Here is a 12,933-nt window from a genome sequence, read left to right as displayed (position 1 = left end):
AATCCCAAACAAAAGGGGAAAGAGAATCAGGGAGAGAGAGGATGAACAAGTACAGAAGATATTTTGGGTGGATCATTTTCCTTTCTTCTCCCCTGATGACTGCCAGCTTTATCCCACCCACAAACTCCTTCCAGCTCTGGCTAGGCATGCTCATCCAATTTTTGGCAAATGATTTCTTTAGAAAAGAAATGCAATTTAAAAGGAACTGCAGCTATCCACACAGAAACCCCTTTCTGCAAAGTGCTTAAGAGAGAAAGAAAACACGAACCCAAGGGTGAACAGATTAATGTTTCATTTTGGCTTCTGTTTTGGAAACTTTTTTTTCACATCAACATTCCATGTCCAATTTTTTTCTAATCGTTAGCTAATGACTTTATAGTGGTGGTCCACTGTTAAGGGCTGTATACCTTCTTTGCCTGCAGGATCCAAGCTCAGCTCCCAGCTTCATGGCTGCCCTGATTCATGGGAATCAAACGGGCATCTCTATGCAGCCTTCTGCCTGCCCTTGTTCTCCATGGACATCTTCATCCCCACCACCCCACCAGGCCATTCTAAGTGGGAGAACACTTCATGCTATATAGATTTAGGCTACCTGTATGGGTAGTATTCAGTCTTGCTGGATTAAAATCACGGACACCTTGTAGTCACTCCTTGTGGTGCTAATGTTCTCTGCACATGCAGCAACATGCAGTGCTTCAGAGGATTAGCCTGAAGAAGGTCATATTCAGCTTTGGGGTATGGGGAGAAGACACAAGACAGACTCTCAGGATTCAGCTCCTCTGGGAAAAGCCAGAAAAGCAGCCTCCTCATGGGATGAAGGGTATTCTTGGTAAAGGAACAAGGAATGTCCTCAGTGCTGCAGGAATATCTGCTCTGAGACCTTAGACAATAAACAAGGAGCAACCAGGCATTTTGTGGTTGATGTGCACAGGCTACTTCTAGATATTCCTTATTCCACAGTTGCCCACAGACAATGTCTGTTCCTCAGCAAATGCAGCTCCCACCAGTCCTCAGGCATATTGCCCACTACTTGGCACTTAGCAAGAAGACAGACCTCTCTCTTGTTCCACCCTCAGAAGGCAGAAAGTGCTAGAGTATCCTTGCTTACCTCTGGGGAGGGGAACTGGGATTTGTTTCCATCGACTGGGGCAACCAAGAGCATGTCCTGCAGAATTGTCGTCATGTGCTGAGCCATCACCTTCTGCTGGTCAACACTGCAGTGGTTCTCCAGGGAGATGATGACAGGATATGGTGAGGTCTACAACAACATAGCAACATACATTATCAGTGAACTCTGCAATTTCACCAGTCTACAGCAATTGATATAAACCCCAGTGCTGTTTTCTCTGCAAATTAGTGGGTCTAGCATTCTATTAAAATGAGCATTTGTCAAAAATGAACAAATTTAACTGTGCAGTAGCTACTGCTGATACCTTCCGGAAATGATGACCCAATGACAGGGCACCAGGCTGGGTCAGGATGCCTCCCACAGACTTGCTGGGGCAGTTCAATGAGGCTCCCTGTGCCTCTGTTCTCCACTGGCACTTGTGCTCACAAGGCACTCCACTGAGCACCTTCCTACCTCAGAGGAAAGACTGGGAAGGGAGGGTTCGAAATCACTGGGATTTCTCAAATCCTTAGGTGACATGAATCCTCCTTCCATTTGCGAATAGGCCTGATCTGGTTCCCTGTGGTCCCTCCTGATCATTTTGTGTGCTGAAGGTATTGGCATTCTCACTGCTTTACAGCCCCAAAGGAAAACTGATACTAGTAATGAGTGCACTCAAGGAAAATAGCAGAAAGCCCAGTGAATCTGGACAGACCCAAGGTTTTCTTAAAGGCTGCTGGCCCGGAACTGCCATACAAGATTCCAGACTTGCTCATTCCTTTTAAAGCAGAACAGAAGCAGACTTTCACATCAGTCCCTCCAAAACACATGCACATGGGTTCCTCTAAACTAACAGCAGACCCTGAGACACCAAAACCACACAAGTCATGGGCTTGTTTGCATTTTCCACCAAGGATGCTCAAGATATTGGGCATTATTTTCATTGCACTGAGGTCCAGGATGAACCTGTGCTGGTATAGATTCAAACTCATCCTTGGATATAGTGCTCTGCAACTCCCCAAAATGGATCTCTGCAGAAAGCAGAAGATGAATGCCCAGACAGGACACATCTCGTACCCATGAGAAAAGCTAAGGTAAAGTCTTCATGGCTTATGTTCTCTGCTGGGAGGGCAGAGACCTACTATCAGTCTTGGACTGTGCAATATGAGAAATCTTAGGTGGTGCCTCATCCTTACTTTGAAAGCATAGTTCTTGATGGCCTTAATGACATCGCTGAAGAGGATCTTGGAGGTGAGAGTGTAGCCATGATAAATGACAGGCTCTGAATTAGGGCCATCCCAGCAATCCAGTTCCACACAGCGGCAGCCTTTGGTGAGGGCTCTGGAAACAAAGAAGGGACCTGGTTGGGTTCTAAACCTTTTGCTCCATCTCATGAGGGTGCATCAGGCACAGGTATTGCCTGGGAAGGCTGACAGGAAGTTTAGGAAGCAAGGAAGAAAAGAGGAGCTTGGAAAAACAGGAAAACAGATGGCAAAAGGATGGGACCAGGAGAGGTCAGAGTCAGCAAAGAGAGCTCAAGGTTGAGCAAGGAAAGCATAGTGGGATCTGAGAAAGGAGGTAATGTAAGTCCAAGGTAAGAATTATCCAAAGAAGAAGACATAGTGAGTGCCAGATGAGAAAGGACACTCATGACTGTGCCCCAAGACTTTTCCCAAAGATGGTGAACAGAAGGAAATCAAGAGTGTCTGCATTGGAAGACAGACAGTAAGACATTCAGCCTTAGAAGCCAGGTCAAGAAGCCTGGATGATGTGACTTCTTCATCTAGGTCTAATAAGACATGAGAGATGAATCCTCAGAGCTGTCAGGGAGGGAGCTGTGTGAACTCTACCACAGCTGAGGAGACTGCTGAGGGCCAGTTTCCCAAACTGAGTCTACAGACTGAATTTCTACTTGAAACTCCTGCCTCTACGTATCCAGATTTTCATTTTAATTTACTTTCCAGTGTAGGTTCCCATTGTACAGACTTACCTGTCTAAGAGGTGATCCTGTCTTTTTTACAGTTACTCCCTACAAGTTTCAGTTAACACAACTCCCTTTAACTTATTGCAGTAAGAATCATAGAACAATTTGGTTTGTGATGGACCTCAAAGCTCCTCCAGTTCCAACCGCCTGCCACAGGCAGGGACACCTTCCACTAGAGCAGGTTGCTCAAAGCCCCATCCAGCCTGGCCTTGGACACTGCCAGGGATGGGGCAGCCACAGCTTCTCTGGGCAACCTGTGCCAGAATCATGGGGTTTCTTGGGATTTTTTTCAAGGAAAATATAATTTTGTAATTTTAAGATCCTGTAAGAGGAATGCAAGCAGCTACTGAAAGCAACTTGTGACATATTTCGCTCCCTTCTCTTTTGAGCTTGTGACTCTAGACAGCCATTGTTCCCTGAGAATAAGATAAGCAATAGTCAGAACTGCAGTCATTGGCTTGCTTATAAGGAAACACTGTTTCACTTGATAAAAATACAGGACATAGCAGAAGTAATGCAAGGTGGTTCCCACATGATTACAGATATTTTAAACTACACCTAAATGTAGTAATTATACATCTTACAGTCAGGTGGACACCACATGGGGCCCAGCAGAGACCCTGGTCAAAGTGCTTTGAAAAGCGGGGCATAGACAACCTGGCTTGGAAACAGCTTACCCTGATGTGAACATGGGACAACCCACATTACCTGGTCTCAAGGTGGGTGACAGCTTCTCAGTCCTCTTGTACCTAGCAATATAGATGCACCCTATGTCTTCTATGAGACAGGGGTCAACTACTCACACACACATAAATACACACATACATAAATACAAATACATCATATTTACCTGATATAGGCTTCTGTACTGCTTGGACCTGTGAGCTGGTCTTCCATGAGATAGGTATTGTGTGAGGATGACACCAAGTAGTGACTGAGAGGTTGAGTCATGTCCTGGTAAACTTTACGGTGGGAGGAGTTGAATATATTCCCATCATCAGAGAGCAGGTACATCAGAAAACCATCTTTGGTCATGGCGTTACCCCTCTTGGCTGCCAGATAAATAGATAGAAACCCCTACTGAAAATCTGATACCACTCGGTGGTGCTGCCATCTTCACCATGATGCCTGCTGCTCTCCAGAGAATCTCAAAGACAAAATGTGCTCCCTAGGCATTCAGCTAATAGTAAAGATATTGATGCTGTTCAGACAGTGATGACAGCTTCATCTGCCTGAACATGCTTTTAAAACTCCTTTACAAGCATGGCTTTTTATGATATTTACTGTCCTTGATAACACCTTTAAAGTGCCAAAGAGAGCCCTTACCTCACCTCTCTAGAGACCTACAGTATAAAAATCTCTATTTGAGCACTTCAAGCTTCCTTCATGCCAATACAGAGAAGTTGTCAGATGTCTAAACGTAGCCAGATAAATCCTGTCTAGATTATCTGATGAATACATGATTTGCAAAGAGTAAATGCAAAATTACCCAACCTTGAGGAGAAATTGAGATCTTCCCATCTTAAAAGACTGAGCTAGATCTCAGTCTAACCCCATGTCTGACATCTGCAAAGCACTGTGACTCTCCTGAAGGTATACCCGGACAGTGTAAAACCTATGATCCTGTGTTAATTTCTTGAACATGTCCTCCAAGGTACTCCAGACTGCAGACTCCCTTGATTTCTGATCAGAAGACAGTTCTGTGATTGCTGTCCTAAACAGCTGTCACCTTCTTGGCCCTTTACTCAGATATCACTCGATGGCTTTTCAGGTGTCCACGTTCAAAAACATCTGTCTCCATTCCTGCCTCTTGAGAACAGAAATACTGCTATATTCTTAACCTTGCAAAGCCACACGAGGTCTTGGCATTTGAATAAACCATCAGAGCCTTTCTCTCAGGAATTTCATCTCCTACCCAACTCTGTATCAACCCCTCTCCAGCTGCTCAGTGTACCCAAGTCAAAATTGAAGAGAAGTATTTCCCAGGCTCTTTTGTGCCTTCCTCTCTTAGAGTTGCTAATGTTCCCCTAGAAGACTGGAGTTTTAGAAGCAGCTGTGATAAGAAAATGACACACATGGCTGCAGAGGAAAACAGCAGCAAAACAGTTTGTAGTTCATCACAAAAGCAAGATTTTGAACCAAACCAGATAGGGTTTCCAACCTACCTCTTTCATTAGGCTCATATCTCTGAATTAAGGCAGGGGCAGCAACAACAGCATCTTCTTCTTGCTGTGTTTCATAGAGGAACCTCACCAGGTTCTGGCAGGACATGAACCCTTCTGCATCTGAGTACTTTTGGAATATCTTGTCTATTTCTTTCCTCTCTGTCAGTATCTTGTAAAATTCCTCTATCTCATCATCCTCCAGAGCCTCTGTTTTGGACTTGTCACAGTGCTGTAAACGTAGAGGGGAGAAGGAGTGAAAACCTTCTTTCCTTCTGGCATATGCCAGCCGTAATCTGCACCAGGGCTACACAACGCAGAACACAAAATAATTGGAAACAGTTACTGGCCAGTGAATGAGAAGCAATTGGTCATTGACAATGGTTCTCATTGACAAGGCCAACAGTCATATAACAGTTAAAATTATCATTATTACTCACATTAACAGTGTGCTGAAAAGCATCAGGCATGGCCCATGACCTCAAGCTCTACTGCACTGTACACAGTGCAAACCATAAGTTAGGAAAGCTCAAGACAACGTAAGTACAAATCAAAACTCAAGAGAAATGTGACTCCTGATATCATGAGGTGGAGCAATATAGGGAAACAATTGACTCAATGCGTCTTACACTACTGATAGGGACTGTGGCCTAAAATCCAGTAATTAAAATAAATTGAGCTTTCCCCTTGACCTTAGTGGGTCTGAGCTCAGGCCTAGAGAGACTATCAAAGCTAGTAGCAGGGCTGGTTGCAAAGATGGCATTTAAACCAACTTAAAAATACTGCTAAACATGTGCATGTTCAGGTATGAAAAAATCCCTCTTTCCATGGAAATTTTCCATTCTTATCCAAAACCCACCAAGTAACAAAACCTCTACAAAATTCCAAATCAGATAGCATCTTCTCAAGGAGCTGCAATTCAAATTCTTCCTCTGAGGTTTGAACTTCTCCACCAGATAAGAGCTCTGACAGAGCACCACAGTCAAGGACTTGACTGACCACGAAAGGTTATATATTTCAGATATGCAAATTAGTATCTCCATGAAGGACAGCAACTTTTCTAACAAAAAATATTTCCAGTTTATTTAAAATAATCCAGGTTAAATTTTTCATCAGAAATTACATTTTTTCTGTGACAAATCCTGGTATTATTTTTGTAGTTTGTTCCTAGCAGAATTCTTCACGGAAAGGTGAACAACTATTTTTCAGTCATCTCTGGGATCTATACCCCTGCATTCAACATTGGCTGAGAAAAAACAAGCTGCAATGGAAAGCAAGAGCCTATCTCAGAGGAAGATCCCCAGTTACATCAGGGAGCATTATACTGCTTCCAAGTGTTTTTCCCTGCAAATTTCAGCAGTCAATCCACTTCTAGTTAATGCCTTGTTATTATGATGATTCCCCCTCTCTCAGTATCTAAAGCAAGCAATCAGACCCTTAAGTGGTGTCCTAATCTAATACAGCCCACTCACATTTTACATTTTGGTAAATCAGAAAAACGTCATTTTGGCCTGGATGCCAAAATCCCTCCAGGATATGACTTATTTTATTTAGTCTTTGACCTAAAAGCCCTAAAAACTACTCGTCTTCAGGCCTGAACTTGGAAGTATGCTCCAGTCCACTCAGAGGAGATACTGGTGCATTTCATTTCACCCTTGCTATGGACAAGTTGCTATCAGCTACTACGACTTAGCTGACAGATGGTAGACCAGAGGAATTAAACTGTTTTCCATCTTAGATCTCTTATGACATGTGTAGAGCTATTGTCCTAGGTTTTATGACTGAAATGCATGTCTCAGTTTAACAAGCCATCATATTAATCTCAAGCTAACTCTGCTAAGGATCTCAATGATGGCCATAGTGGCTTTGGCAATGACCCAAGCAAGATGATAGTAAGGGAATTTCATCTCTTGTAAATCCTCCACTGGAGTCCTTCACTGTCTGTTTATGGTGCACGTATAAAACCAAACAAAATGAAAATGATGTACAGTGTTTCACAAACTGAAATGACAGCACAAAGTTCAACTTGCCCTGACTTCAGGATCTGCTGGGTAGAAGCCATGGGCTAATTTTGGGGATGGGAGAACCTGTGAAATGCTCGGTACTACAGACACCTTCAATAGGTTTTAGTAGTCCAGGAGCTGTCTTCTCCTTGCTGCCTTCCATGTCTATAATCCTGTTCTGTGGCTTTAGCAGATATAATGAATTGGTGGAGATTGCAGGGATGCCATGAATGACAAAAATCCCTTTCTTTAAGACGCAACAGGGAAAATTACTGATATTACTTCTACAAAATTTGCATTATAAGGGATGTGCCTTGGGAAGTTTGCTCATTAGTGGCCATTAAAGGCTATGATGGATACAGGACAATACATTGGCATCAGTCATATTCCAGAATGGATCAGATGCCCAGTATAAAAGTGAGGTCCTTGCTTGGGCTACAAGAGCTCTAAATTAAAAAAATAATCTCAACCCAAAATCCTCACTTGCATGGATTGCAACCATGATTCCTGAATGAACCTTGCCCTGACAGGAAAAGTCAGAACCTTTTTGATGCACCAGAATGAACATTTGGGTTAAAATGAAGTGCACTATCAGAGAAGTTTTGAACAGTTTCTGGTTGCATTGCATATGTCTTACTCAGCTGTCTCTAAAACCTAGATTTGGACAGAGAGTTAGGTGATGAAAAACAACAATAATGTGAGAACATGACCTGTAGCTCTCTCTTGGACCCTTCATCAAGCCTTCCTTCCTGTGATTAAAAGAAGAAAAACTTACAAAGACAGAAAAGATCACCTTTTTAATATGCTGCAATGTCTCTCAGTCCATCTACCTTTAGGCAGTATGTAAACTGAAAATGTAACTGCTTTAGCGGTAAGACAGAATTTTCCTGAAGGCACTTTAGCCCACAAGAGATCTGAATTAACCTTTGAAGACCCTCTTTCCAGTGGCTATACAAGAAACCTATAACAATTACATGTCTAATGAGGGTACTTCAACTGGCTCTCTGCATTTAGATGGCTTAAATCAAGGTTTAGTAATTACTTGGAGACCTAAAGCAAAAAGAGGATTGAACTTCTTCAAGTTTCCACTCCTAGAGCTGTCTTGTAACTATTGCAATAGCAAAGGAGGCTCACTGAATGAAGAGGAGACTGCACCTCTAGAAAGAAAAAGGGAGTTCTTTTCAGATTTTCAATGTTTGAACATGCAGGGAGTGACTCATCTGCCATATGTGACATGTATCCTTTAGGATGAGGTAAATCACACCCTGGTCTCCATTACTGGGTTGACCTACACAGACTGCAAAGGATGTGTAAGTGTTAGTGACTACTTCCAATGTAGAAGTCTGCATTGCAGACACCTAATTCAGTCAGAGGAATCCTAGCCTTATAGCTAGTCTTCCAGGGTCTTCCTGAGCAGGGAATCAAGCACGGGATATGCCAGCCAGAGCAGGCAGTACATCTGGATGATTTTGCACGCTGAAATTCTTCAAGATCTGTTGATGACCTTCCCTAATTCTTGCAGAGTTACCAGAGAGAGAGAGACCTCATAAAGCAACAACTAGGAAATTTGTACCTCCTTGGGGGAAGGTCCTAGTGAGATCTTGCCAATCTTCCCTTCTACCCAATTACAGGAAGAAGCAGGAGAATTACTGCCCGGTGCCCAAACCCACCCACATGTTTAACACTGATCAGAAAAAGCATTTCTAAAACTGCACACCCATGAATTCAAAACCTGCTTCAGACAGGACAGCAGTCTGGAAATGATCCAGATGTTTTATCTCACCTCAGCAGGAAGGCTTCTTCAGAGAGAAACCAAAAGCTTAACAACTGAGAAATTTTCATCCCTTTCTTTTATTCTGATGGGCTCAGCCAGCAAGCCAAATCTTGAGAATTTAGAATTGCATGTCCCTGACCAGATTAAATATGCCTTGGGTTATTAAATCAACAGGGCTGGTGCAGGCTTGGGAGCAATGTTACGTATCTATCATGCATCTGGTCTTGGGTTTTTTTTTTTCTTAATTTGCACTTTCTTTTTACTTATAATGCCACTTGGCACCCTCCTCCTCTAGGAAGATGAGGATCTAGATTCGTAATTGTAACTAAACCAATTTTAGCCAGACTTCAGCATTGACATGAGGTTGTGGTATGCAGAACTACTGAAACACCCAGGACTCAAAGAGCACTAGAACTTTGTTTTTCCGTTTGTCTCACATTATCCATATTTGCATCTCATCTCTAAATCCTGAGCATCAATAGTAGAGAAAGACCTTAGCACACCTTACTGAAAAACATTGTGCTGGCCTAATTTAGATCTTAGTGGGAATCTGCTGAGCACCAAAAACCAAGAGTCCTTCCTTGGTACAAGAAAAGATGCTAGGAGCTCACTTTAGCTTAGGTCTCCAACAAAAGCTGAAAGCTGTGGGAGACCTTGACCTCAGCTGAAAGTAAATACTTTATCTGCTTGCTCTCATTACCTGGAAAATCTTCTTGGCATGATAGTCATCAACTTCAATGTTCACTTCTTTCAGGAAATTCTTGAGCTCTTTCAAGCTCATCTTGTTGTCTTTGTTTTTATCAGCTTTCCGCAGGCAGGTATGAATCCAGCTGCAGGATGATGTAAGGAAATCTTTTTGGTCAGTGCCTAGCCTAAATACCACCCCTCTGCTGCCCACAGTGGGGGGGAAATCCTATTCTAAAGGCTCTGAACCACCTCTCCAGCTACTGCAAATCAGCATGCCATCACTCAACAGCTTACATCATCTCACCTTCTTCTCTGAAAGAGCAAAATGGTGCTTTGGCAGAAGCAAAATGCACTGTAATACAAGCAACCGTGACCCAGGAGAAGCTTTTCACCATCTGGCCGAAGGCTGGATCAGCTTTCTTTACCCTGTAGGAGTTTCTGGCTACAGCCAGAAACAGTCTGATTTCTCCTTTATGACAAAAAGTACATTCTGCTCCAGACTGTTTACAGGGGGAAGAGGAAGGATGAAAAGAGCTCTCAAGTGGAACTTGGTAAACTCATTGTTACAGATTTGATCAGTATTCAGTATATCAAAGTGAACAAAAAAACCAAAGTTTTCTAAAAAGAAGCATTAATATAGATTTCTAGACTCACCTTCAGCTTCTGCATTTTTTCAGGGATTTCTATCTATATGTCTTAAGAACTTTGTTGTGAGCAGAATCAAACCAAACTTTGTGGGTCTTGGCTACTCTTCATGAAATGCATGGGGTCTAATACTGTATCATACTGTGATAACAGTTCAGAAGAGCTTAGATTATAATAACTTTAGTATATCTATGGATCTGGAGTAATTACTACAAAAAATGAGCTATTTAATGTGATGTCAGATAATCTGAATTGGATTTCCCATGTTCATTCAGTCTCTCAGGAAAATAATGTTAGACAGTTGAGATACCTTGCTTTTTTAAACAACAAAAAACCCATTCTTTTTGCATCATGGAACTGACTCTTTCTAATTTGCTTTACTGTCAAATAAGAAAAGCATCCAGAAAAATACCCTATTTTTCAATAGAAAAATGATCAAAGTAACGATTTGATCTCCACAAATATAACCTTCTGTGTCTTGCACAGGAAGCATTGCTTCAAATCCATTCTAACAAGCATCTTTAAAAATGTACAACCTGTATACTAAGCAGAGTAAACCTCATGATTAGCAAATACCAGCTGAGGCATTTAGTACCATAACATTTTAACTGGGCCTTTCAAAATAACCCCTAAAAGGGCATTAACTGACAGCCTTAGGGTCTGTAGACATAACCTTGAAACAAAGCATTCACCACAGCTACCACTGCATTCAAGTGTTTCTGAACTATGGAGATAAGCGTAAACTGTTTGTAAGTATTGTTTGTCTCATGGAAAGTTGAACTTTCTGTCTTTAAAAATCTTGGCAGATGCTAAGCAATGACCTCACACTGCTTCCGTCTAAGCCTGGTAATATTAATATTTCCCTTCTTTAGACACGGAAACCAAAATAAAGAGAGGCTACATTTCCCCAGCTCTCTCAAGGGCCCTGAACCAGGGTCTGATGCTTCCCAGAAAACCAAGTTCGAGTCATGAAGCTTCCATGCACAGAGGATGCTCTGCTGGGAACACAGTACCATCCATGCCAAGGTGCAAACCCATCCGCCTCCACCACCTGTGCTCCAGAGAGGGTCTGCTCAGCATGTCAACATGGTGCCAACAGCAATGCCATCCATTCATACCTGACCCTCACACCTCAGCTTCCCTTCACTGCCCTCCTTAAAAAGAACAGGCAGGAGTAATGTGCAGCTCTAGTGAGCCAACAGGAAATCCAGTCTGCCATGGCCAGAGGTGAGCGGCAGGGTTGGATAGCACTAACTGTGCATAGAAATTACTCTTTTTGCTGTAACCACTGCAAAAAAACCCCACCATTTTAAAAGTCTGCAGTCATTTCCACTGAGGATGAGCACCCAGAGGTCATGCACACATCCAGAGTCAACCCTGGAAAGCCGTATGGGTCCAGCAAGTGCACCTGCAAAAGTGTATACCAGGGTCCTGCCTGTGAATGGAGGATGCTTTCCTGCTCTATCCATTCCAGTAGGATGGAAATCAGAGAGCCCACAAAAAGCACAGGCACACAGTGGGCCCTCTCGCTGAAAGGACAAGCAGCAAAGAGAGAGAAAGGAGACAACCGAGGCCTCAGCCTGTTGCTGCAGCAAACAGCAGAGTTTAGTCCCCAGAACACCCAAACTCCCCATGCACCTGGATCCCTCAGGTTTGAGAGAATTTAGAGGAGCTGGATGACCTATGCACTTCAGTTGAAATTCTCAGCTGATACAAACACCATTTTGCAGCCCTGCTTGTGGGTCTCCTTTCACGTTACACACCCATTTGGGCCTCCTGGGTGGACTCAGAAAAAGCTGTTCCCATGCCTGTATACATCCGGAGATAGCCTGCTTCCTGCCTCTTGTTTTTAAAGGATTTGCCAGCTCCAGGGCTACCAGCTTTCTATTAGAAACCAAAGAGGGATGACTGAAACTATCTGGCAGATATCCCATGCATGTGCTCAGAAGAGAAATGCTGCAAAACTTCTGGTAAGTGTTTTCCAATGAGAAGAAAAGCTCATATTTAAATCCCAGAACTGAAGCAGACGGTACCACACTGCTAAAATGAAAAGTCCCCTGTATTTTCTGGTCTAAAGTTTTTCCCGCACACATACCTGGAATATTTGTTAAATAACCTCTGCCAGCTTGTTGCAGGGTTGAATCTGAGGCTTAGTGAAACAGCACTGTATGTTTAAAAACATCAGAAGTACTCATCAAGCGTGTGGGGCTGGAAAGGACACATAAGACACTAGATCGAGCCCCTTGCTACCACAGGCAACTCCATCATATTATAAACAGGACAAAACCCATCTGAAACTAGAAAGGTTTTTGTTTTCATATTTGTTTTGAAAACCTTGCACATTCCTTACTTGCTTTGCAACGTTTTGGAGGCTGGGAAAGATACACTGCAAGGCAGTTCTCCAGTCACAGGGGATAGGCAGGGGACCCAGCACTTCTCCTCATGCACTGCCTTGTCCCTTTCTGTGCTCACAGATGCAGAGAACGCTTGTGAGGTTTAAGGAAGATCTGAGTGAGCCCACACTGCCAAGCAAACCGAGTGAAGACAGACTAAATTTAAAATCCCAGGCT

General features: G+C 43.0%; 1 protein-coding gene across 1 annotated transcript in view; it reads right to left on the bottom strand.

The window, feature by feature from the left end:
- PLCD1 (phospholipase C delta 1) overlaps window positions 1-12,933 on the bottom strand; it is a gene marked incomplete at both ends in the record, with an annotated part of 44,945 nt that overhangs the window by 13,059 nt on the left and 18,953 nt on the right. The window contains 5 exons of the mRNA XM_080610763.1: window positions 1,109-1,258; window positions 2,305-2,449; window positions 3,943-4,144; window positions 5,258-5,561; window positions 9,732-9,861. Coding sequence (XP_080466889.1) covers window positions 1,109-1,258; window positions 2,305-2,449; window positions 3,943-4,144; window positions 5,258-5,561; window positions 9,732-9,861 — 931 coding nt within the window. The remainder of the gene's footprint in view (window positions 1-1,108; window positions 1,259-2,304; window positions 2,450-3,942; window positions 4,145-5,257; window positions 5,562-9,731; window positions 9,862-12,933) is intronic.

The sequence above is a fragment of the Psittacula echo genome (genome assembly GCF_963264785.1).
Source record: "Psittacula echo genome assembly, chromosome: 2".
NCBI classification, from domain to species: Eukaryota; Metazoa; Chordata; class Aves; order Psittaciformes; family Psittacidae; genus Psittacula; species Psittacula echo.
The sequence above is the reverse complement of the archived record's forward strand: the minus strand, read 5'-3'. Positions and strand labels throughout refer to the sequence as shown.